At 43.8% G+C, this 26,075-nt stretch overlaps 1 protein-coding gene across 1 annotated transcript in view; it reads left to right on the top strand.

Annotated features, from left to right (window-relative positions):
* The window catches only part of CTDP1 (CTD phosphatase subunit 1), a 289,118-nt gene that overhangs the window by 233,651 nt on the left and 29,392 nt on the right, over positions 1 to 26,075 (top strand). The window contains exon 12 of the mRNA XM_082258480.1: positions 4,513 to 4,679. Coding sequence (XP_082114606.1) covers positions 4,513 to 4,679 — 167 coding nt within the window. The remainder of the gene's footprint in view (positions 1 to 4,512; positions 4,680 to 26,075) is intronic.

Genomic DNA, 26,075 nt, shown 5'->3' with positions numbered 1-26,075 from the left:
TATCCAGATTTGACGGATTGGATCAGATCAGACATGTCTCCGCTGACATCCGATGCCCCATAGGGGTGCATGGGGGACCGTTCAGATCCGCCAAAAAAATCTGAACGGTCCGCCTGTGTGAAAGAGCCCTTAAGAATGGGTAGAGTAAGGGCAGGTATGCCAGGAGGGAGCCCACCCCTCCTTAAAGGCACAGGGACACGTGATGCCCAGCAAGAGAACAATGACAGCGAAGGCATCCAATGCACTTTTGCACCCAATTTTGTCCAGCTGTACAAAAAAGTGTCATCCACCCCAATCTATAACTAGTCTTTGCAGAAAGGCGCATATAGAAGGGAAACTCAGATCACAGACAAACAAAAGATTTCCCAGCACATTTACTGACCAGCCTGCAAAACAACCAAATTGGCCCCTTCTAAGTTTACTTTGCACACATTTGCAAATATATGCGTAAGCCACAGTGCCCACACCATATGTGCTCCTACTATGGAGGCTCTGGAAATTTGGAGTTAGGAACACAGTATATACAGAGGTCCCTTAACACGGGCACTGTGGTTTACGCATATAATTGGAAATGTGTGCAAACAAAATCCTCTGTTTTTACCTCAAACTGTTAAGCCCCGTACACAGGTTCAGATAATTGGACGACTTATCGTTCGCATTTTGTTGCATGATACTAACATCGAATTCAATAATGCGCATAAACCGCATGATTTTTGTCGTACGATTCGGGAAAAGCTTCCTAGTTGCTTAGCTATGTATCAGATGGTGCAAAACAAAAACAATGGCAGCCAGGCTTTTTCCGTGCTATTTTAGTGTTTCTGATCATGCGCGGTCTTTGTCGATCGATTTTTAGCGGACGCATAGTGTACTGATGAAACGATTGTCGTTCACGGGGCTATCGAACGGCAGAAGTTTTCCTGTTTGTCCCTTTGGATTTTGTTGGACCAACTGTCGTGATCGGCTGTCGAAAGCTGTGTACTAACGATCAGATTATCGTGCGATCAGGTCGAAAGCGAGTTTTATTGTACGATTATCGGAACGTGTGTACGGGGCATTAGACCGGGCCAGCTTGGTTGTTTTACAGGCTGGTTGGTAAGTGTGCTGGAAATCTTTTGTCTGTCATGTGCGTCGCTCTTCCATGTGCACCTTGCTGCAAAGACCAGTTATAGATTGGGGTGGTTGCCACTTTTTTGTACAGTTGGTATCACAACAGACGCATAATAGGCCAGGTGAGTTATTGCCCTAATGGTTTTGGAAGAAGGGTCAGAAGAATTGTCATGGATTTTAGTATACAGGCATTTTAGTTATGACTTCTAGTTCTACACAACTGTAGGGGTATTTCATGCAATTTGTCTAAAATTCTTTTGTGCCTAGCTCATTCCTTGAACTTACAGTGCCTCTGGTTGAATATAATATTATTGTATTGTACATTGTCAAGATTCTAGTGTGTTTCGTGACAGCTTAAAAAATTTTATGAAATGTGCCATATTTCCTTTATAAATAACGATCTGCATACCACTAAGCACATTTTGGTGAATAGACAATGTCAGATGTGTTTCAAGCTGAAAGCAGGATTTATCTTCTGCCACCTGCGTCTTAAGTTTTGCTATTTACATTTTAAGAGAAGCTATTGGATTTTCTACATTATGAATTGTAATACTTTTGCATCTTTAGTTTAGCTTTTTAAATGTGATGTATTCAATGCCTGTACGTGTTGCCATTTTCTGCATAGTTCACGTTGTATGATGCATATGTCATTTGCACAATAATGGAAGTTACTCATTGTCATGATAAACAGATTTGCTGTTGCATAATAAGGGTTAAATTGAGTTTTATATAGTCTCCCAGCTTAATGCTGGATTGTGTATTTTAATGTATACTTTTTTTTAACTTTACTATTACCAAAGGTCACCTCACCAGCATGAATAATGGCTAAATGTGTTTGATCGTTAATATGATACTAAGCTGAAAAAGAATGTTAAAAAAAGCTTATGTACATGAGGTATCTCTGTCTTCTGTTCTGAGCTGGAAACACTGCTGATATAGGATTTTATTTATTTTTAAATGTTAAATGCACCATAAACAGTAGAGAACAGTCTGCTGTGTGCACGCATGTTTACTGTCGTATGATGTCTATAAAAGGTATAGCTTTTGCCCTAAACAGCAATGCTGTGGTGACACAAGTATTCTGCTTAGGCAAGGAGGGAAGGGAGCACATGGCTGTTGTGAATTTTCTCTTGTGAATCAATAGGTTTGTGGTCCAGTCACTTTATCTTAAAAAAAAAAAAAAAAAACTTGTGTTCAGGGCTGTCAAGGGATGCCTGGTTTACAATACTTTAGAGCTCCCAAATTGTCTGTGTTTTGGATCTGAAGATGGCCATTTAGGGACACCGCAATCACTGAGCACTTTAGGAGTCGCGCATGAGCCGCTGATGTGGAGGACATAACACATAGGTAGGATGTATGACCCATTTACATAAATGGCCGGTCAGGAGACGGTTAAAGTGTATCTAAACCTAAACACACAAAATGTGTATATTGCAGCTTACCAGTCTTTATATGTGGTGATTCCATTGGTTTGCTTTTTCCCCTTTGCTTTAAACCTGATTCTGTCAAGAACACACTTCATTCCTTTGTTGACCACACTTACTCTCATTGTACTATATAAAGTGGCAACACTGTCACCCTAGCCTGCTCTCATGATTTGGACTACAAACATCTAATTTCTATTACTTTAAGCCTAGTACCCATTGGCCGAATATCGGGCAGCATTGGCCAATTCAATAAAAAACAGCCGACATTTGGCCTGAGTGTATGGCAGCCGGCTTCTGTCGAAGGGATATGACATTGGCTAAGAGAACCAGGGTGCTCTGGCAGGGGGGCCATTCCCCTGTCAGAGCACAATAGCACAGCAGGGGAGATTGCTGTAGTAACATCGAATTCTTATTACAACGGCTCAGACCTAAACTCCATTTTTTTTTGTTTGTTTTTTTGAACGAAAAAAAAAATAGTGGTGTGAACGAGGTTTCAGAAGGGTGTTTCTCTAAAGTCCGCAGAAGATGGCTGAGAAAGCTGATCCTTCTTTTTTTTTTTTTTTTTTTTTTTTTTTTTTTTTTAGGGAGGGGGATTTCAGTTCAATCCATAGGAAGGTATAGGAACATAAGGTTTCTGACAGGATCAACAGGTATTTTTGCACTTGCAGCCTTAAAGTAAAATGCAGCACATAACATGACTTGTAAGCTGCATTTTTGTTCTTAAGTTTAGATGTACTTTAAAGTGGTTCCAAAGTCTTAAAGCGGAGCTCCACCCAAAAGGGGAAGTTCCATTTTAGGGCCTCCTGCCCCACTTCTGGTAAAGAAATTGAACTTTTGGGTAGCGGGTACCTGAGGAAGTTCTATTCCTCACTCCTGGCAGTATTCTGGGACATGTGACAGGTCCAGAAGAATACGGGACCATTCACAATGCACGGCTCGTGGCTGTGAAGCCACAAACTGTCACAGCTGGTTGCCCACAGTTAACATGCCAGGGACAGACAACAGGGAATGAAAACAGCTGGGGAGAGCACACCACTGGATCATGGAACGGCATCAGTGGCTGTTTAATAAAATGCAGCAGATACATTTTTGCAGCTGCTGACTTTTAATTTACACAGAAGACTGGAGCTCCTCTTATTTAATTTCATTTTTTTTAACCTTCTTGCATCCTCTGCATTATGGTTAAAAGCTTCTGTGTCCAGGATCCCCCCAGCACCCCCTGATACTTAACCCGAGCCCAATCAACGGCTCTCTCTCTCCCTCTTCACAGGGCTGTCTGTGTCTATGGGCGTAGGCAGCAGGGGTTTGGGAGCAAGCCTGCATGAGTATTGGGGGGGGGGGGGGGCGATACTTGGAAGGAAGGCGGAGCCAGGAGTCCCAGTGGAAGAGCATCAGGGCTGCTCTGTGCAAAACCATTGTAGGCAAGTATACCATGTTTATTATTATTTTTTTTTAACAACAAAGGTTTAGAATCACTTTAAATGTCAGCATAGGTGCTGTAACCCTTCCCACTTGTCTTTTTGGTTTAATATCAAATATTACTGGATGCATGCTTTTTTCAGGTCAGTGACCAACTAGGTAAATAAGCTAGGATCAGGATGATGGCCATAGATCCTATACTTTAAAAACAAATTGAGTGCCAGCTGTTCTATTTTTATCCTCACGGGTTATCTTTAAACTACTTGAAGTTATTAGTACCATGTTAGTCATGGGTGAGGGCAGATTCTGACCAAGGAATTATGGTATTTGAACACACTTGTATTGAATGACTGAATGTTTCTGGTTTTGGCATACACCTCCTGTCTCAGAGTTGCCTTGGAGAAACAGCAGACTGTTGGCATCACTGTCACAGATATTTACTTGGGATCTGTCAGCTGAAGGCTGATTCTTATTGATAGTAGACATATATATTGTACCCTTGCTGCAGTCACCATGATTTCCTTTATATTTTCCTAAAAATCTTCCCTGTTGCTTTCAGGTTGATGACATTTTAGGAGAAGGAAGTGATGATAGTGACAGTGAGAAGAAGTCTGTAAAGGTAAAGAAGCCACAGAATACAAAACAAGAGAATTCAGAGAAAACCTCAGGATCCAGGGCGGAATCATCCTCATCAAGCGAACAAAGCCTGTCAGAACAAACGCCACGGTGAGTGAATATTTACAATGCTGTTCTTTATTTTGATGGAGAAACAGGCCAATTTTTGATATTTTGTTTTTGAATGTATATATTTAGAGACTGTATGTCTTAGTTTTAGAAAACCAGTTTAGTGAAAATAATTTGTCCTTGCTTGTTAAAATATTGTACATAACTGTCAGTGCTCTTCTAAACCAGCCAATTAAATTTTTTTTTTAAGTTTCTGTCATTGTGGCAGGGTAGAATCTGACAAAAGCCTGCTATACATTAATTTTTTTTCCTTCAACCCAGCGGGATGAGCGAATTTTAAAACTTAGAGATCTTTGTACTTATCATTGTTAGTGCGGCGATCTCCCTTGCTGTGCTATTGTGTTCTGACAGGGGGACTCTCCTACCTCTCCTACTCTCCTACCGCCAGAGCACTCTGATCAGTGCTCGCAGCCAATGGCTGCCAGAGCTTGATTGGCTGCTGGTTGAATGCTGGTTTTGCAGCATGCCCATTCGACAGAAGTCGGGCATGAGACCTGCTGATCCTGCTGCACCTGACAATATTTGGATCACGTGTACCCAACTTAACTGCAGTCACCCTGTCAACATAGTTTGTTTACATACTGTAGTATACATTATACTAAATATGAATATGTACCTTTTTCTCATAAGACCTGGTTTCTAATTCTTTAACCTGTACCGGAGCCAGCGCAGTGTTTACATTCTAGCACTCCCTAAAATACCCATGCATCTGACAGTCATACAGTATAACAACAATTTTGATGAAAGCATATCTTTCATAAATCAGTTACACTAAGGCCCCTTTCACACTTGTGCGACTTGTCCTTCAACTTGGGACTGCAGAGTTGCATGACAAGTCGTACCCCATGATTGCCAATGAGTACCGTCCATATCTGTGCAACTTCAAGTCGCAGCGACTTCAGAGTAGTCCCTGCCTATTTTGGTCTGACTTTGATGTGACTTGAGGTCCATAGACCTCAAGATTACACAGGCATTGCCTCAAGTCCCGCGACTTTCAGGTTGCACAAGTGTTAAAGGGGCCTAAATGGTTGATCAATCAGTGAGCAACTTATCCTGGCCTAGAACAACTGAATTGGCCAGATCAATTTAGTTTGGTGTATTATCCCCATTGTTTTTGAAAAAAAGATTGTTCAAAATGATCATTTCTTACTATTTTGATTAGCATAAAACTTGAAAAGTAAAATGAAAGATGGAAGGGCTTTGGGGGGGGGGGGGGCAGATATGACTGGTTCTTATTTGCTCTAAGCCAGCCTGATGCAGATCCTACATGCCCATTTTCCTCCCAAAATATACTACTCCATTTGTATCAAGAGCACCAGAGGGTGTAAACTTTCTGTTGAGGCCAAGTAGGTTTGAAATTTTAAGAAGCTTCAGCTGGAGAAAGGCAGGGCTGCCAAGTCACCTGACAAAATTTGGAAGTAACCCAGTTTTTGCTAGGCTGTGGAGGGGGCAGGACCAGCTGGCTCAACCTCTCAGTAGCGCATTGTGAGGCTGTGCCAGCTGCTGGTCCAAGCATCTGGGTGTGCATATATAAGCATTGTGTAACAGAAGAGGGAGACCCTCATAGCTCTAAACTGTGTTTATTAAAAGATATAAATAAAAACTAGGGATAAACCATTAGGGTTTTTTCAGGGTCGATACCGGTATTTTGGTCACAACGTACCGGTATCGGCTAATATGGGCTGATATTTTGTACATTTAAAGTTTTGAAAAATATAGACAATTTTTGACACAAATCTGGTACTGAACATGTTAATTTTTGTTTAATGCTTGCTGGCTGGCTGGCACCCTGTGGTGGGTGGCTGGCAGGCACCCTGTGGTGGGTGGCTGGCAGGCACCCTGTGGTGGGTGGCTGGCAGGCACCCTGTGGTGGGTGGCTGGCAGGCACCCTGTGGTGGGTGGCTGGCAGGCACCCTGTGGTGGGTGGCTGGCTGGCACCCTGTGGTGGGTGGCTGGCTGGTTGGCACCCTGTGGTACAGGGCCTGTGGCTGGCTGGTACAGGGCCTGCCTGTGGCTGGCTGGTACAGGGCCTGCCTGTGGCTGGCTGGCACAGGGCCTGCCTGTAGCTGGCTGGCACAGGGCCTGCCTGTGGCTGGCTGGCACGCACCCTGTCTGTGGGTGGCTGGCACGCACCCTGTCTGTGGGTGGCTGGCTGGCACCCTGTCTGTGGGTGGCTGGCTGGCACCCTGTCTGTGGGTGGCTGGCTGGCACCCTGTCTGTGGGTGGCTGGCTGGCACCCTGTCTGTGGGTGGCTGGCTGGCACCCTGTCTGTGGGTGGCTGGCTCGCTGGTACAAGGCCTGTGGATGTGGGGGCTGGCTGGCACCGGGCTGCTGTGGGTGGGTGAGTGGGTGTATGGCTGTGATACACTCCCGTGAGACTAGTCCCGACTCCAGACGAGGCTGTCCAAGGCAAAGGGAGGCGGCCTAAGAAGGCAGAATGACCTCACAAAAATATCGGCAATTTCGGCCAGTTCCGATACAGATATATCGGGGAAAGTGCATATCGGCCCCTGATATATTGGCCTTGCCGATAATCGGTCTATCCCTAGTAAAAACGTACTTGCCCAGCCAAATGCATAAGCATTTGAACAAGATAGGATCAGTGTATGCCACACTTACTGTTCCATATGGCGTGAGCTGTACCTTTCCTCTGTGCGACACGTTTTATCGCAAGTTGACTTTATCCAAAGCAGTGCTGCAAAGTGTAGTTTCCTTTTAAAAATACTCATGACCCATTTCCACACTCACTTTTTTTGGTCTTTCCTCATTCACTTCTGCCCTCCCTAATTAAAGTATTAAACCCAATAGCAAACATTGTATTATATTGCTGCTTACTAATTCTTAGATATGATTACGTTTCTTTTTTAGGCTTTCTCCCTTTTTATTTTCACCTGTTTATCCAGACAGAGCCCATTCAGACTAGCGCGACTTGTCAGGCGACTTGTCAGCCTGACAAGTCGCAGTCGGTCGCTGTCCATTGAGTAGTGCAGGACCCGTTCTAATAGGAGCGACACAAGTCGCTCCGACTTAGAAAAAGGGTCCTGTACTACTTTGGGGCGACCTGGGAGCGACTTGCATAGACTTCCATTATGTGAAGTCCCTGCAAGCCGCGCCGAAGTCGCGGTGCACGCGACTTCACAGGTCGCCCCCCAAAGTCGGATCGCCTCAGTGTGAACCGGCTATAAGTCATTTGTTTTTCAACAGAGGAAGGTCTCCTGCAAACGTAGCAAGTAGAGTGCTGAGACAAACTACCACAGACAGGGTTCTTACAATGATCAGCTTTTATGTATTCATGTAAAACATTTATCCCAAAAGGAAAAAAAAAATGTTTGCTATAACTGCAGTGTAAGCTGGAGTTTGGTTTCAGTTTAACCACTTCTGGACCGAAAGATTTTCCCCCTTAATGACCAGGCCATTTTTTTACGATTCAGCACTGCGATACTTTAACGGACAACTGCGTGGTCGTGCGATGCTGTACTCAAATAAAATCAATGTCCTTTTATTCCTACAAATAGAGCTTTCTTTTGGTGTTATTTGATCACCTGTGTTAGTTTTTTTTTTGCGCTATAAAAAAAAAAAAAACAATTCTGAAAAAAAAAAAATATTTTTCACTTTCTGCTATATCATTCCCAATAAAAAAAATTTAAAAAATCAGATTTTCTCATCATTTTAGGCCAATTTTTATTCTGCTACATATTTTTGGTAAAAAAAAAATCCCAATAAGAGTTTGCGCAAAAGTTATCGCGTCTACAAACTAGAGGAGAGATTTATGTCATTATTATTTTTTTTTTTATTTATTTTTTTTTTTTTTACTAGTAATGGCGAGCAGCTTTTTTTTTTTTTAGCGGGATTGCGGCATGGAGATTGGACCCCTACCTGACATTTTTGGGGGGCCCAGTGACATTGCTACAGTAATCAGTGCTAAAAAACATGCATGGTTACTATAATAATGTCACTGGCAGGGAAACGGTTAACCTAGGGGCGATCAAAGGGTTAAACCTATGACTAGTGGGTGTTTAACTGTATGGGGAATGAGCTTATGGAATCAACACAGAGACTTGTGATCCTAAATAGGAGGATCACAGGAGCTCTGTATTGATTCCTGAGAGAACAGCGCTTTCAACATCAGACCGCCGTTCTCTCTCCACGGGGAGCGATTGTGGGTGCCCGGCGGCAGTCGTGGCCACCGGCCCCATGAATCAGCTTCTTCACTGGCGAATGGGGGCGTGCACGTGCCCCCAAGATCACTCCAGAGGATCACCGTGAGGGAAGTCGATTCGTGCAGCCAAGCCAGCCTGCCGCAGTATACATGTGGCCGGAGGTCGGCAAGTGGTTAATGTACCTAAATCTGCTAGTACACCTAACACTCCCCTCCTCCCAAGACTGGCAATGCTGCTGTCCAAAGGTGCCTCCTGTGCTCCTTCATCAAGAGTGGGATCACTCTAATACAGGAGGTGTGTTACTGGCCACCACATGTAAGGATTGGTAAGCTGCTGTATATTACACTTTTGGTTTTGGGTTTATTACTGTGATAAATCCTATTGATTCCACCTGTGTAACAGTGTCAAAATATACACAAATCTAAAAAAAAAAAAAATTAAATACAAATAACATAATTTCAAATATTGTCCATCATGCTGGGCATTTTTATTCTTAAAACACAATGTGCACTTATTTTTACCAAATTTACTGCTACAAATTAAACTGGTGCAATAGTAAATGAGTTCTACGCTGCTACTTCCTACTGCTTATGTGTAGCAGTTGCAAGTGCTATAAGAGTGAGGTGGGAGTCTGTTACAGTTCGCCATTCTCAAAGTCACAAATGTCCCAGACCTTCTGGGGTTTCAAAGGGGTCCCTCAACTCTTTTGTCTCTTAAATCAATCAAAATCTGGACAAGACAATCAGATTTGCAGAATGCCCTAATCCATCTCTTGTCCCAGGGAGTAGTTGTGCCAGTATCCCCATAAGACAGATTCAAAGGATATTCATTTGTTTTCTTCAAATTTTTCACCATAACCCTAAAAGAATACAGTACTGTGAAATAAAATGGCCTTCACCCAAATTACCTTTCCTGTGTGTGCATATGCCTAAGAAAGGAACATTTAGATTGGAAGCTGTAGAGCAGATATAGAATAGTTAAGGAATTACTGAATAGTTCAATTTTATTTATAATATGTTGAAGAAAAACCTGTCAATGCTATGTAAATGAATAAATAGAGAGAGAAGCTTGTTAATGAAAAAATTTGTAAGTCTAAAATAGGAAGACATACTCAAATTCAACTGCTTCATGTTTGTCAGTGACACAACACTACAGAGGGCACCCACCTACTAAACCTCACAATGCACCTCACTCTAGCTGGTATTTTAAAAATAATTTGATTTTCAATGACCATGCATACCAAGAGATAGGAAGCTTGTCTGAATCCTTTTTAAAAACGGATAGATTCACCCAAAGACTCATTCATTTGTATTGAGTGAATTCTGAAAGTATGTATGCATGAAAATAATTATCAGTGGTTATTTTTATACAATGACACCTTGGGGACATCCCTTATTATACTACTTTGTGCTTAGCACAGAATGCAAAAGCGGTGAAAGCACAAAGCCAGCAAATGTGAAGCTTTAGGGTCTACTTCATTACTAGAATGAGATGAAAAATGTTCAAAAGAACACAATCATTTAGAGTTTTCAAAGTCATAAGGACATCTTGATTATTACAAAGAAAAAGTCAGATGTATATAGTGTATATGGGATTAATTCTTTTTAGTATTTCTTTTGTGCATTTTTTTGTGCAAGTAATTTTACATTTCCAGTCGGCTTCATTGTAATATCCATAAAGTGGACATGAACAAAGAAATGCAAGATGATTTTGTCTTATTTAACTAAAGGAATGTAAAATCTTAAGTTGCAAGTAAGTGCTGCTATACATTTGTGACGCTTTTAAACTTCACTAACCGTTTTCGGGTGGGTGATAATTGGGATTACATTGTATAATAATACATGTACAAAATTGACTGGTATAATAAAAATAATTGTCCCTTTAATTCTACTTGCGTGAAGGGAAACCGATAATTATAGAATCAGGAAGCTTTTTGTCTGAAAATGTGTCTCTTGCACAAAGACAATATGGGTTCTGAGGCACCATAGTTCCTAAAGGACAATAAACTACTTTAACATTCTGGTAGATGAATTTGCAGGTGGGCATCATAAGGCAAACGACAGACGTATAGCTTGTAAGCCTGTAACAGCACAAGAGTAGGGTTAGCTGCTCCTTGATGAAGGCCAGGGAGAGTGACGCCCCAGGAAGAAATGGGAAGAGGCAGAGTAAGTGATAAAGAGGAAGAGAGCCTGCTTACCCCTTAGGGTCCCACCAACAACAGTTACCAAGTCTCATGAAAGGCTAAGGCGTATGTGGGGTGTTGGTAAGTGAATATAGAGGTAGAGTTACCCCCACACATATGCAAAACATATGTAGCTAAAAGCAGATAACATACCAATGCTGGTAAGATAACCTCCTCAAATGGTAATATAGTAAGTATTTGAGACACTTAATATAAACCACTTCCTCTGCATTCGAGACACTTAATATAAACCACCTCCTCAGCAAACGCAACAGAGTGAAATAGAATATACCAAGGAGGAGATGGGACTCATGGGAGGACCAGGATGTATAGTGGTCAACAGTGGCAGCAGCCACCACCTGCTAGAAGTGGATCTGGGGAAATTGTAGCCCAGTCAGTAGCACTCCCCTTTCCTTCCCCTGCACACCCAAATTAGTTCCCCCACCCTCACACCGAATGGAGACACTGTGAAACCCCAGCATTAACAAAACAGATTATGCTACTCTAATTTGAAAGTTCAGAAATACACGGGTATCAACGAGGTAGCAAAAACAATGGGAGATGCAGTATTACTGGGCTGCTAAAAGAGGCTAATGCAAGCAAGGAAATGGCTGTGAAGTGGCAGTTCCAGTTACCGACAATGGAACAGTACAGGTCTTTACATCCAGGCATAGAGTGTAAGAATCACATCACTGTTCCCTAGATGTAGGGTCTTGATGGATGCTGCGCTGAGCCTACATAGACCGGGCTTGCAATGGCTGTGGTTGTTGTCGGGCATCCAGAGTAGTCCAGTCGGGTACTGACATGGCCGGGAAATTCCGAAAGCAGGGATGGAAAGTTTGAGAATAAATGGTCACTTTTCTGGAAAGTGTACCTCCAGCAGTAGCCAGCCCCTGCAGAATTAATATGCCCCAAAAGGGGTTTAAGGCCCTGTCTTATCAGGAGTGTCCGAGACAGGTCAGGCAGGATTTGCATGGAGGCACCATCAACCATCAAAGTCCATAGGACCCATACACCAGGCTTTCCAGAGGATTTCCTCCTTAACCTCTTAAGGACCGGGCCTATTTCTGACACTTGTTTACAAGTTGAGCTTTTTTTTTTGCTAGAAAATTACTTGGAACCCCCAAACATTATATATACAGTGGGTACGGAAAGTATTCAGACCCCCTTAAATTTTTCACTCTTTGTTATATTGCAGCCATTTGCTAAAATCATTTAAGTTCATTCTTCTTCCTCATGAATGTACACATAGCACCCCATACTGACAGAAAAACACAGAATTGTTGACATTGTTGCAGATTTATTAAAAAAAGAAAAACTGAAATATCACATGGTCCTAAGTATTCAGACCCTTTGCTCAGTATTTAGTAGAAGCCCCCTTTTGATCTAATACAGCCAGGAGTCTTTTTGGGAAAGATGCAACAAGTCTTTCACACCTGGATTTGGGGATCCTCTGCCATTCCTCCTTGCAGATCCTCTCCAGTTCTGTCAGGTTGGATGGTAAACGTTGGTGGACAGCCATTTTTAGGTCTCTCCAGAGATGCTCAATTGGGTTTAAGTCAGGGCTCTGGCTGGGCCATTCAAGAACAGTCACGGAGTTGTTGTGAAGCCACTCCTTCATTATTTTAGCTGTGTGCTTAGGGTCATTGTCTTGTTGGAAGGTAAACCTTCGGCCCAGTCTGAGGTCCAGAGCACTCTGGAGAAGGTTTTTGTCCAGGATATCCCTGTACTTGGCCGCATTCATCTTTCCGTTGATTGTCGTCCTGTCCCTGCAGCTGAAAAACACCCCCACAGCATGATGCTGCCACCACCATGCTTCACTGTTGGGACTGTATTGGACAGGTGATGGTTTTCTCCACACATACCGCCAAAAAGTTCTATTTTGGTCTCATCAGACCAGAGAATCTTATTTCTCACCATCTTGGAGTCCTTCAGGTGTTTTTTAGCAAACTCCATGCGGGCTTTCATGTGTCTTACACTGAGGAGAGGCTTCCGTCGGGCCACTCTGCCATAAAGCCCCGACTGGTGGAGGGCTGCAGTGATGGTTGACTTTCTACAACTTTCTCCCATCTCCTGACTGCATCTCTGGAGCTCAGCCACAGTGATCTTTGGGTTGTTCTTTACCTCTCTCACCAAGGCTCTTCTCCCCCGATAGCTCAGTTTGGCCGGACGGCCAGCTCTAGGAAGGGTTCTGGTCGTCCCAAACGTCTTCCATTTGAGGATTATGGAGGCCACTGTGCTCTTAGGAACCTTAAGTGCAGCAGAAATCTTTTTGTAACCTTGGCCAGATCTGTGCCTTGCCACAATTCTGTCTCTGAGCTCTTCAGGCAGTTCCTTTGACCTCATGATTCTCATTTGCTCTGACATGCATTGTGATCTGGAAGGTCTTATATAGACAGGTGTGTGGCTTTCCTAATTAAGTCCAATCAGTATAATCAAACACAGCTGGACTCAAATGAAAGTGTAGAACCATCTCAAGGATGATCAGAAGAAATGGAAAGCACCTGAGTTAAATATGAGTGTCACAGCAAAGGGTCTGAATACTTAGGACCATGTGATATTTCAGTTTTTCTTTTTTTAAAAATCTGCAACAATGTCAACAAATCTGTGTTTTTCTGTCAGTATGGGGTGCTATGTGTACATTCATGAGGAAGAATAATGAACTTAAATGATTTTAGCAAATGGCTGCAATATAACAAAGAGTGAAAAATTTAAGGGGGTCTGAATACATTCCGTACCCACTGTATATACATATATACAGTTGTGTTCAAAATTATTCAAAGCTGTAAAGGGTTTTAGGGAATTTGGTGTACATTTGTAATCGTATTCAGAATGAAATCCTACAAGGACTTCTTAAAGAACCATATGCAACTAAAATGACATCAATTGGTTTTGTAATACAGTAGTAAATGTTTTTTTTGTGAATTCTTCATTGACACAATTATTCAACCCCTTAAAGACTACCACTCTGAAGAACAGAGGTTCATTGAAGTGTTTTCAGTCAGGTATTGAAAACACCTGTGGATGTCAGGGAACAGCAATAAAGCCTAATAAGCACCAATTAGGCAGCTTTAAAATGACTGTTATACTCCGCTCCTTCTAGACATTTACTGGTGTGGTTACAAACATGGTGAAGTCAAGAGAATGGTCCAGGAAGACCAGAGAAGAGGTGATTACTCTTCACAGGAAGGGCAATGGCTATAAGAAGATTGCAAAGATGTTAAACATACCAAGAGACACCATAGGAAGCATCATTCGCAAATTCAAGGCAAAGGGCACTGTTGAAACGCTACCTGGTCGTGGCAGAAAGAAGATGCTGACTTCGACTGCTGTGCGCTACCTGAAGCATAGAGTGGAGAAAAGTCCCCGTGTGACTGCTGAGGAACTGAGAATAGATTTGTCAGATGTGGGTACTGAAGTTTCTGCTCAGACAATACGGCGCACACTGCGTATGAAGGCCTCCATGCCAGAACGCCCAGGCGCACCCCCTTGCTGTCTCCAAAGAATAAGAAGAGTCAACTGCAGTATGCCAAAAGTCATGTGGACAAACCACAGAAGTTTTGGGATAGTGTTCTGTGGACTGATGAAACAAAATTAGAACTGTTTAGGCCCATGGATCAACGCTATGTTTGGAGGAGGAAGAACAAGGCCTATGAAGAAAAGAACACCTTGCCTACTGTGAAGCATGGCGGGGGGTCAATCATGCTTTGGGGCTGTTTTGCTTCTGCAGGTACAGGGAAGCTTCAGCGTGTGCAAGGTACCATGAATTCTCTTCAGTACCAGGAGATATTGGATGACAATGTGATGCAGTCCGTCACAAACCTGAGGCTTGGGAGACGTTGGACCTTTCAACATGACAATGATCCCAAGCATACCTCCAAGTCCACTAGAGCATGGTTGCAGATTAAAGGCTGGAACATTTTGGAGTGGCCATCACAGTCATCAGACTTAAATCCGATTGAGAACCTCTGGTGGGACTTGAAAAGCAGTTGCAGTGCACAAGCCTAAGAATGTGACTGAACTGGAGGCTTTTGCCCATGACGAATGGGCGAAGATACCCGTAGATCGCTGCAAGACACTTGTGTCAAGCTATGCTTCACGTTTAAAAGCTGTTATAACTGTAAAAGGATGTTGTACTAAGATTGAATGTCACTTGGGGGTTGAATAAAACTGATAATGATGTGAGCACAGAAAAGACATTTGTGGTTATTTCATTATAAATGTTAGGTTATATTTGTCTGACCTACACGTGCCTCTTTGATTTAATTGTAAGCAGGATGACTGAATGATCAATGTCAAACTGGCCAAAACAATTAATTTCAGTGGGGGTTGAATAATTTTGAACACCACTGTGTGTGTGTGTGTGTGTGTGTGTGTGTGTGTGTGTGTGTGTGTATGTGTATGTGTGTGTGTATATATATATATATATATATATATATATATATGTGTGTGTGTGTGTGTGTGTATATAATTATTTATTTTTTTTTTTTGCAGAGACTCTAGAGCAGTGGTTCTTAACCTTGTTGGAGGTACTGAACCCTACCAGTTTCATATGCGCATTCACCGAACCCTTCTTAATTGGAAAAATAAAATATTATTTTTTCAAATTCAAAACATAGGTATATATTTAGGTATATATTTATACATAGGTGCACAAAATGAACAAAACCATTAAAGAACAAAACCATTAAAACATGATTTCTCTGTCGCTCATTGACAGACGTAGTCTTCTTGATTCACAAGAACTGGGTTATGTTGTCTCCGCAGGAGTAGGACTAGGCAGAAAGAAAAAACGTTCTCGCTCCACCCTAGGGGCAGTCCCAGAGGGTATATCCTCTTCCTGTCTGCTACAGAGAATCAGTTTTTTTCTGTCTAGTCAGGAGTAAGGACCTAAGTTCCTTGTTGGGATCTCTGGTCCTGGCAAGATTTTTTTAGAAAAAATATTTTTTTAGGTAGTTTTCTCCAGTGTTTTTTCCTGTGAGATCTTCAAGCAAATATGCCGGACTGGGCGACACTAGTGGTCACCCCAGCCGGCCTACGAGCGCGCGCAGACCATTGCATCGCGCTTGGTAGGCCGTGACACATTCAAGTAAGTATGCGGGGCCGGGCGACGGGCTGGATGTTGAGATCCAGTGGTCACCCCGGTTTCTGCCTACGAGCGCGTGCAGACCAGAGCTCCGCGCTGGGTCGGCCGCGACGGAGTCCCATTGGAGGGACTGACCTTGCGAGTTAAAAGTCTCGCTTGGACGCCAGGAACCAGAGAGTCGAGGCGTCCGGAGTGGTCCACAACCCCCCACCCCGGTGGAGAGGGTATTGTGAAGAGAGGGTGCCTGTCGGTTCGGTATGGTGAGTAAATGTTTCCTTTTTTCCCTCGTTATGAGGCAGTTTTGGAAATGGGCCCCTCCATACATGGTCAGTATCTGTCTGACACTAAAAGTCCCCCCTTGTAAATACAGCATGTGTTTGGTGGGAAGTGGACTTGGTTTGAGAGCTAACACTCTACCCAGCAGACTGCAGTATTGCAGCAGACATAGGAGGTATAATCCTACCTTAATTTTAGTGGACCTCCTGCAGATCGATAAACCGCCATTTAGGAGATATGCAGGTGGATGTGCTGGGAAAAACGATATTTCGGCAATCCGCCGCCATTTTGCTGTAGACCAGGTGCATGAATGTCCTCGGGTCACGCCGGCCGCCATGTTTTTGGAGTCTATTGTCTCCTGTATGCGGGCGGCCATGTTTGAATAGCCCAGCTAACCTCGTGGAGAGCTGGGAACGCCGGAAGGCGTACACAGGGGGCGGAGCCACTTCCTTTCTACCCGGGAAAACGAACACAGCTCTTTCCAGTCTGTAAAGACAAATGCTGACTGCAGTTGGTTGGAAACTTCTCTGCATCGGGTGGTGAGCCTTGAGGGTCCCTCTCTCTCTCTGTGGGGATCAAGAAGCAGGTACTCTGAGGGGCGCTATTGCGCTAGGGGGATACACATAAAAAAAAAGAGGTATTTTTTATTTAAAAAAAAAAAAAGATGTTTTTTCTTTTTTACTGGCAAAGTGTCCTGGATTAACATGGACCCTGCCACTCAGATATCTCCCAGATCCCTTCGAGGGGTCTGCAGGATCCTCCAGCACCCCACTGACAATTGAATCATTGTCAGCTATTATGGAAACTTTTGTGTCCCGGGTGGAAGTGGCTTGTCAGGGACAGGGCGCAAGCCCCCGCCTAACCCCATATTAAAATCTGAAACTTCGGATTCAGAATCTGAGCCTATTTCTGCAGTTGCAGGTACCTCATCTGGGATTGGTGTCTCGGGTACTGTCTCTTCAGACAGTGAGGAGGATGTTTCGGCATCAGCCATAGCCCGAGAGGAAGCGTTGGTAAACGCACTCATTGTATCTGTTCAAGAAACCTTAAGATTACAGGGTAACTCCATCGGAAATAGCTGAAACTGAAATTCCTTTTGGGACTAAAAAACGCATCAAAGTGGCGAAGGTTTTTCCATTGCCCAAATGTTTTGGCAATCCAATCAAAGAAGAATGGAGTCTGCCAAAACGCACTTCTGCTATTTCTAAACGCATTAACAGGCGTTATCCGTTTGAGGAAACCCTCATTAAGAAAGGGACAGAACCACCTGTGGTGGATTCACCAATTGCTAGATTGAATAAAGCCACGGTTATTCCATTAGAAGACACTCCGTCTTTTAAAGATCCGGTGGATCGCAAGATAGAAGCTATGTCTTGCACCATGTTTTCCTTGAATTGGATCAGCTTTCAGACCAATAATTGCTATTGGGCTGGTTTCGCAGACTGTAACCGAATGGACCAAATGGTTACGCCGGGACTTAGAAGAGGTCCCCCAGGCGGTATCGGATTTGTTGGAACAGATGATACAGGGGTTACAGTTTGTGTGTGATGCAGCGTTAGACGCCACTCCATTATTGGCGCAAGCATCAGTTTCAGCAGTGGTTCTCAGGCATACACTGTGGCTAAAGGGTTGGTTAGCCGACCAAGGTTCCAAAAAAGCATTGGCTAATATCCCCTTTTTAGGAGAGCGTTTATTTGGAGCCAACTTAGATGAGATCATTAAGGATCTCACGGGTGGAAAGAGCACCTTTTTACCGCAAAATGCTAAGGGTAAAGGAACTCGTCAAAGACGAGGGCCTTCTTTCTCTGCTCACAAAAAGTTTTTTTTTGGTCCCGCAGGAGAAAAATTAAGTCCTCCAAAGCTCCTTCAGGAGGCTTCAGGGGACGTTGGTCGGGCAAGCAAAAGCCCGCCCCCTCCAGACCTGAAGATAAGTCGTCCAAAGCCTGAAGGTGCGCCCCCACCCATAATTGGGGTGGGGGGACGTCTTCGCCGGTTCCCGGATCCATGGCTTTCCAGAATCCCGGACAAGTGGGTTTGCGAAGTCATAAGGTCAGGGTACAAGATCGAGTTTCGATCTCTCCCACCGGCGCGATTCTTCCCTTCCAATATCCGACTATCCCCGGATCGTTTAGAAGATCTGCGGAGAGCAGTCACGGATTTACTACAACAAGGAGTGGTAGTCCACGTTCCTTGGACAGAACGTTTTCAGGGGTTTTATTCAAACCTATTTACAATACCCAGGAAAGAGGGCAAAGTGCGTCCAATTCTGGACTTAAGGGCACTCAATTCCTTTTCTCAACATAAGAAAATTCAAGATGGAATCCATTCACACAGTAGCAGCCTTCCTGCATTCAGGGGATGTCCTAGCGTCCATAGACATCAAGGACGCCTATCTGCACATTCCCATTTTCGCAGGACATCAGCGATTTCTACGTTTTTCCGTAGAAGAGAACCACTATCAGTTTGTAGCGTTACCTTTCGGTCTCGCCACGGCTCCTGGGGTCTTCACGAAAGTGTTGGCCCCAATGTTGGCACTACTGCGTCAAAGAGGCATATCGATTCTTGGTTACCTAGACGATCTCCTGCTTCATGCAGAGTCTCCTCAGACCCTGCTACAAAACCTAGAAATTACTATAATTTCTTTACAGGAATTCGGGTGGCTGGTGAACCAGCAAAAGTCATTTCTGGTTCCCACCCAGAGGCTCGAATATCTGGGTCTAATTCTAGACACGTTCAGGACAAGTTTTCCTTCCGGTAGGGAAACTCCGGAAGATTCAATCAGCAGTCCAGTTGTTACTATCCAACAGCTGGTCTTCCCTTCGGACTTGCATGAGGGTTCTGGGGTTGATGGTGGCTTCCTCCGAAGCAGTCCCATTTGCCCAGTCCCATACCCAAATTCTTCAGCAAGAGATTCTTCTCAGATGGAATCGGAATCCGGAATCTCTGGACTATCGGATCCGATTGAGCAAACAGACCAGAGAGTCTCTGGTCTGGTGGCTTCAGTCTCTGATACTCAACCAGGGAAAGTCATTTCTGCCAATATATTGGACGATAGTGACCACGGATGCCAGCCTATCCGGATGGGGAGGAATTCTCAGTCTGTTATCCGTTCAGGGACTTTGGTCCCCGGAAGAATCCAGGTTACCGATAAATGTGTTGGAACTGAGAGCGATCAGACTTTGTCTGATTCACTGGACCGAGCAGCTCCAGGGCAGCCCGGTTCGGATCCAGTTGGACAACGCCACGGCCGTGGCTTATGTCAATCACCAGGGGGGCACCAAGAGTGTCCGAGCGGCCAAAGAAGTGGCTTGCATTCTTCGCTGGGCGGAACGATTTGTTCCAGCTATCTCTGCGGTGTTCATTCCGGGGGTGGAAAATTGGCAGGCAGATTATCTCAGCCGTCAGACTCCGGATCAGGGGGAATGGTCCCTCCATCCAGAAGTTTTCAACCAGTTGTGCCTACGTTGGGGCACCCCGGATGTGGATCTGTTGGCATCACGATTCAACAGAAAAGTACAGAGATTCGTGGCTCGCTCCCGCGATCCTCTAGCAGAGACCGCAGACGCACTGGTCTCCCCGTGGGGGCAATACCAGCTAATGTATGCCTTCCCTCCTCTTGGGTTACTGCCAAGACTTCTTCGCAGGAGAAGGGGTTGCCTGTTCTGCTGCGACCATCTTTAGATGGATCAGACAGACGGTGGTATAGGCTTATTTTATCTAAGGGTCGGGATCCCCCGTTCCCTGTTAAGGCGCATTCTACTCAGGCGCTTAGAGTTTCCTGGACCTTCCGCCATCAGGCGTCAGTGGTTCAGGTTTTCAAGGCGACTGTTTAGTCGTCGGTTCATACCTTTACAAGATTGTATAAGGTTTATGTGATGGCATCGTCAGATGCCTCTTCTGGCCGCAAGGTTCCTGCAGGCCACTGTTTGAGGAGACTGTTGGTCTACCTCGAGGATTTGTGGGGTAGGTCTCATCTGTTTACTCGATGAGTCCTTTGATACTTCTGGTTGGCTCCGGTTGGGCCTTCTAGATTGGATTTTGATTTCTGTCAATCCCACCCCTCATTTGTGGCACTGCTTCTGGATGTCCCAGTTCTTGTGAATCAAGAAGACTACGTCTGTCAATGAGCGACAGAGAAAATCGGATTTTTGTAAGATCTTACCGTAAAATCCTTTTCTCTTAGCTCATTGACAGACGTAGTACCCGCCCCTCTATCATTGAGTTGGGTTGGGTTAAATTCTCTGTTGCTGCTTTGTGACAGAACTGATTCTCTGTAGCAGACAGGAAGAGGATATACCCTCTGGGACTGCCCCTAGGGTGGAGCCAGAATGTTTTTTCTTTCTGCCTAGTCCTACTCCTGCGGAGACAACATAACCCAGTTCTTGTGAATCAAGAAGACTACGTCTGTCAATGAGCTAAGAGAAAAGGATTTTACGGTAAGATCTTACAAAAATCCGATTTTTCACACAAAAACAAAAACATAATAATGAATATTTACTGCAAATCAGTGTGACTTCTGCTGTTGTCTTTCAGAGACCAGTTCAGAAATGACCTCCGCCGAACCCGCGAGACTGACTCACCGAACCCCTGGGGTTCGATCGAACCCATGTTAAGAACCACTGCTCTAGAGAATAAAATGGAGATTGTTGCAATATTTTTTATTACACCTTATTTCCTCAGCGGTCTTACAAACCCAATTTTTTTGGAAAAAATACACTTTTTTTTAATTAAATGAGAAAACAGTAAAGTTAGCCCAATTTGTTTCTATAATGTGAAAGATAATGTTACATTGAGTAAATACCCAACATGTCATGCTTCAAAATTGCGCACGCTCGAATGGCGACAAACATTGGTACCTTAAAATCCCCATAGGCGACAGGTTAAAAATTACTACAGGTTACTAGTTTAGAGTTACAGAGCAGGTCTAGGGCTTGAATTATTGCTCTCACTCGAACGATCGCGGCGATACCTCACATGTGGGGTTTGAACACCGTTTACATATGTGGGCGCGACTTGCGCATGCGTTCACTTCTGCGTGCAAGCTAACGGAGACGGGGCACTTTAATATTTTTTTTTCCCTATTTTATTTTTTATTTTTACACTGTCCTTTGATCACTGTAATGTAAACATCCCTTGTAATAGAAATAAGCAGGATGGGCCCTCTTTAATGTGAGATCTGGGGTCAAAAAGACCTTCAGATCTCACATCTACGCTAAAAAGCAAAAAAAAAAAATATAATTTTTTTTTTTTCATGAAGAAAGAAATGGGCTTTATGAGGCCGTTGGGAGGAAGCGATGTATGACGTTGCTCCGGTCTTTCAAGGCCATAGAGTAGAGTGGGGAGCATCTTGCCCTAACTCGACTTCCTGCCTAAGAGGAGAGCAGGCCGGATCATTTTCCCCACTCCGGTAAGTGGGGAAAACGACTGGGGGGGGGGGGGCACCTCTCCCGCCACCCATAAAGGTGATCCCGCGGTGAATGTGCTTATGGATCACCTTATGTTAAAGCCGACTGCCCGCCATTTAAAAAAAATTCCAGGATTGTGGCAGCTATCTGCTGCCATAACCCCGGTATTTAACATCAAAGATCCAACGTAAATACACGGTGGGTGGTTCCTAAGTGGTTAATATTGTAAAAGTGTACCCTGCAAATTATGTCTGTTGGTCAGTTCGCAGTAGGAAGATGCTGCCCCTTTTTCCAATGCACTCTGTCTAGTTCTATGCCTCAGTAGGCACCCTGCCTAGAACTGTATTCAAGATGGAGCACACAGTCACATGGAAGTCCCTGTTAGTGGTTTCCTCAGGGATCCACCTCAGCTTCACATTGTTTCTGTGGCTCCTATTCTGTAGGTCATTATGATGGAGGCACATTGAGTGCAGATGTTGCTCCTGTTGTGCAGCTTTAGCCTCAAGATGAGCCAAATGGTCCTCAATAGAGGAGTGGCCCAACTTTAATACATCCACACAGGTAGTGAGTTGTTGCATGGTATCTTTCATCTCCCAGAATTTGTCCCACATCACCTTCTGCATCACAGCTTCAAAAGCCTGCAGATCCCGCTTGGTATTGAGTGAAACGAGGAATGCCTTAGAGTCCTGGTTTTCTAATAGAGCTGCCAGTCTGAATCTGGGAGCTGCGCCCAGGCAGGGGACTTGTCCCCATTTATGAGAGGAAGTTAACATCTCTACCTCTCGGTACCTGATGGCAAAAGGTCTCTGGGGCCCTCAACCTTGAGGGAGGAAAAAGGGGTCTCTAAAAGGACAGTTCAGTTAACGGTGGTCCCCATCAATAGCAGGCACCATATTGAAGTCGGGAGCTTCATGGGAACCACTGGTGCAGGGAGAGAAAAACTCTGCTACCAGTGAGCTGTGGGTAGCGGGTCCTGATCTGGGGTGATTTTTACTGCCTTTGGGCACAGAGTGGTGATCAATCTGACTGAAAGAGGTGCAGGAGCAGAGCTCACAAAGTAGGCAGCCTCACTCCTCCATTATGAGACCATGCCCCGTGCCTTATTTTTCAAACGTTTTAATGGATGACCTTTTCACCTTGCTGATATTCCTAGTTATTCAAGCCCTGTCAGCACTGAACACTATAGTAGAACTCCTGCTTCCAGCCTTTAAAAAATCGCAAGGTTGGGCAGGTCTACCTGTGTGGATTAGTGTAAACACAAGAAATTTTGCTCTAGATGTTTAGGATGCTTAGCAATTGTTGGTACTTAGTCTTGTCTTGTACTTCAAATGAGTTTAAATGTTTATTGATGATCTGCAAAATAATGCAACTTGTGGAAATGTTTGCAAGAAACCCCATTCAATATTCATAATGCTAAGTGCAATGATTAATATTTAACTCAGACGATCATAAATTTTCCATTTGTCAGAATGTTATTTAAGGCGTAATGATAATTTTAGCTGTTGAAATAAATGGCATTTTAAGATGGCGTTTGCCATTTGGAAAAGCACTTTTTTTAGCTGTCCAGCTCAGACCTTTCAGCTCTTAAGAACACACAACAGAAAAAGTATTTGCTTTCGATGTAAAACTTCCACCATACCAACAACTGATCCCTGGTAAACACAACTATCAATAATCATTAATGCTCTCTTGCCTACTGGACATACCTTATATTCTGCTCTGTTAGTCAGCAAAAAATGCAAGCTGGCTTTTGTGTATGTTGGATGTTGTATATGACCAGAACATTTCCCACTAAAAAATTAGAGTATTGACAGGAACTTTTTCTCTAGAGTATTGACATCTTTTCTAGCTATTCAGAGAGCCAATGTCTTACTCAAAAAGCTTCTCATAAAAGTTCTCTGTGACGCAATGCCAAAGGCTTGTAAATACAGTAGCTAGCACACCCAAAATACAGTAGTTTACACTTCCTGTGAGAAAGTACTGAAGCTTTGATACATCAAGTTTTCTCTTGGAATAGAACATGCAGTGTTCATGGCTCACCACATGCCATTCAAAGAAGTCACAGGCTCTGCTCCTCCCTCCTATACACGGTATGCCCCATGGTTGGGCTTCCTCAGTAGGCACCTAGTAGGGCTGTGATTGTTACATACAGCAAAAGCTTTGCAGTTTTTATATCTTGAAAGTTTATAAAGTTACTTGGGTGCAAATAAAGGTTATAAATAGCACTGTGGTTCTGCTTATCTGTTTTATGGTACCCACACAGTATGATGCCTGAGCATACTGGAGGGGAGAGAGAGATTATTTTGAATCTGGACTGATAGGACTGGAGGTGAAGGAGGCTCCCTATTGGATACACTTGCCTTTTTATTTGGTGTGATGAGCGAGTTATGACCCATTGATGAGGTCCAAGAAGGTGAGCATGTTTTTCACCTGCTTTGTGGAGGCACATATGGCACAAGCTGAAGATGGTCAAAAATCTGAGTCACTAATTGCACAGTGGTGTCTTAACACAGGTGTTGATATCACTCAAACTTTGCAGAAGTGCAAATTCTGGTGCAGCTGTGCATGGTAGCCAATCAACTTCTAACTTCAGCTTGTTCAATTAGGCTTTGACAATAAATCCTGGAAGCTGATTAGTTCCTATGCAGAGCTGCATATTCTTAAGGACTGATTTTAAGATTTTTGTTTTATGAAGTAATTTTTTCAGTATTTACCTTGTTGCCCTACAGAAATTCTTTGGTATATAATTCTCTAGGAGGTGTTGGGAATTGACTTGTATGAGCTAGCAGCAATTTTGTTTTTATTTTGATCACTGATATTATTTGCACAGGCTGCACTGTTGGTATTTGGTTTTCATATATATTCATATATGCCTATATATGCCTTTAGGGTGCGCTGTCATTGTGCCAGTGCCGACATACCAATCACTGTAAAATGTTGTCATCTTGTAACCTTACTGATATGAATTAAAGAATGTCTTGAGCAGGTCAGAGGAGCAGCAATGTCCCTAGTTACTGCCGGGACAACCTAGCATACTGACAGTTTATTTTCAGATCAGCCTGCTCTTGTCTCTGCTATTGCAGTTGAATATAGTATCCAGAAGAACTCTATACAGGGCTCATATATACAATGCCAGTCTCAGCAGTGACAGAAGAGATTGCTGCTTCTCTGTCCTCCTCAAACCATCAAACCTGTGCACCAGGGGTGCTCAACCTTTAGAGAGCGAGGGCTGCTTAAGTGATTTGGTAACTGGTATTGGGCCACAAACTGTGGGGATTTATCCCACCCCCCAAATGGCAAAGGCAAATGAGCCCTTACTGTCCTGAGCCCCTATAAGGCTGCTTTCACACTAATGTACTGCAGTTTACCAACATTACAGGTGCAGTGCAGTGTTCCTGCAGCTTTCCTGAAAGATTGCATCACTCCTGCAAAATGTAATAGAAGTCTAAGGCCTCAATGCAGCTAACCCTCAGGAAAGCCAGAGGTGCACTGCGCTGAACCTGTGGATCAGTGTGAAAGCAGCCTAATAACCATTTTTTAGAAGTGCAAATATGCCCATTGTAAAAATGCAGTGTATTTGATGTTTAATTCATTGACCTTTTTCTCTTATAGCTTCTGCTGGTATCCCTTTGCTTGGGACAGGCATTACAGAGGAAGCATCAGCTTTATGCGGCTCCTGTTCCCTTGGTGGCCGCCTGCTTCCTCTGCTGCCGGTGCCAGCTCTATGTACTCTGATGCACTGGGATGGCAAGTTTGAGGTCACAGGCCACCTGAGTTGAGCACCCCTGCTATACACTATCGGGAACAAGGACAGGCCGAGGTGTTTAGAGATTGCTATGTTGCAGAACAAAAGAGGTGGAGCAGTAAAACAGAGAGGGTGGCAGCAAGATGGGGATGAAGGGAGTAGGGCCAAACTGAGTGGAGTAAGGCACTGTCCAATACCTAATTTGAAATAAATGGAGAGGGTTTTGATGGAACAGAAAGTAAGAGCAAACACACTGACGAACTGGACACAGTGGAATAAAGCATTTTGGAGAATTTCTGTATAATTGTGCAATTTGCCCTGGAGTGTGTATTCCAGTAAATAGTAAAACACTTTCTCTTTCGTTCATTGACGGACACAGCTTCAGATCTTTATAACCATTGGGTTATACTGCCCCTTACAGGAGTAGGACACTAGGCAGATAAAGTCTGGCTACACCCATAAGCAGTCCCAGGGACTATACTCCATCTCTCTGCTATGGGCACTCATTTTTCTCTATCGTTCAT

This window comes from Pelophylax lessonae (assembly GCF_965119305.1).
Source record: "Pelophylax lessonae genome assembly, chromosome: 5".
NCBI classification, from domain to species: domain Eukaryota; kingdom Metazoa; phylum Chordata; class Amphibia; order Anura; family Ranidae; genus Pelophylax; species Pelophylax lessonae.
Note: the sequence above shows the minus strand (reverse complement) of the source record. Positions and strands in the feature narration are given on the sequence as shown.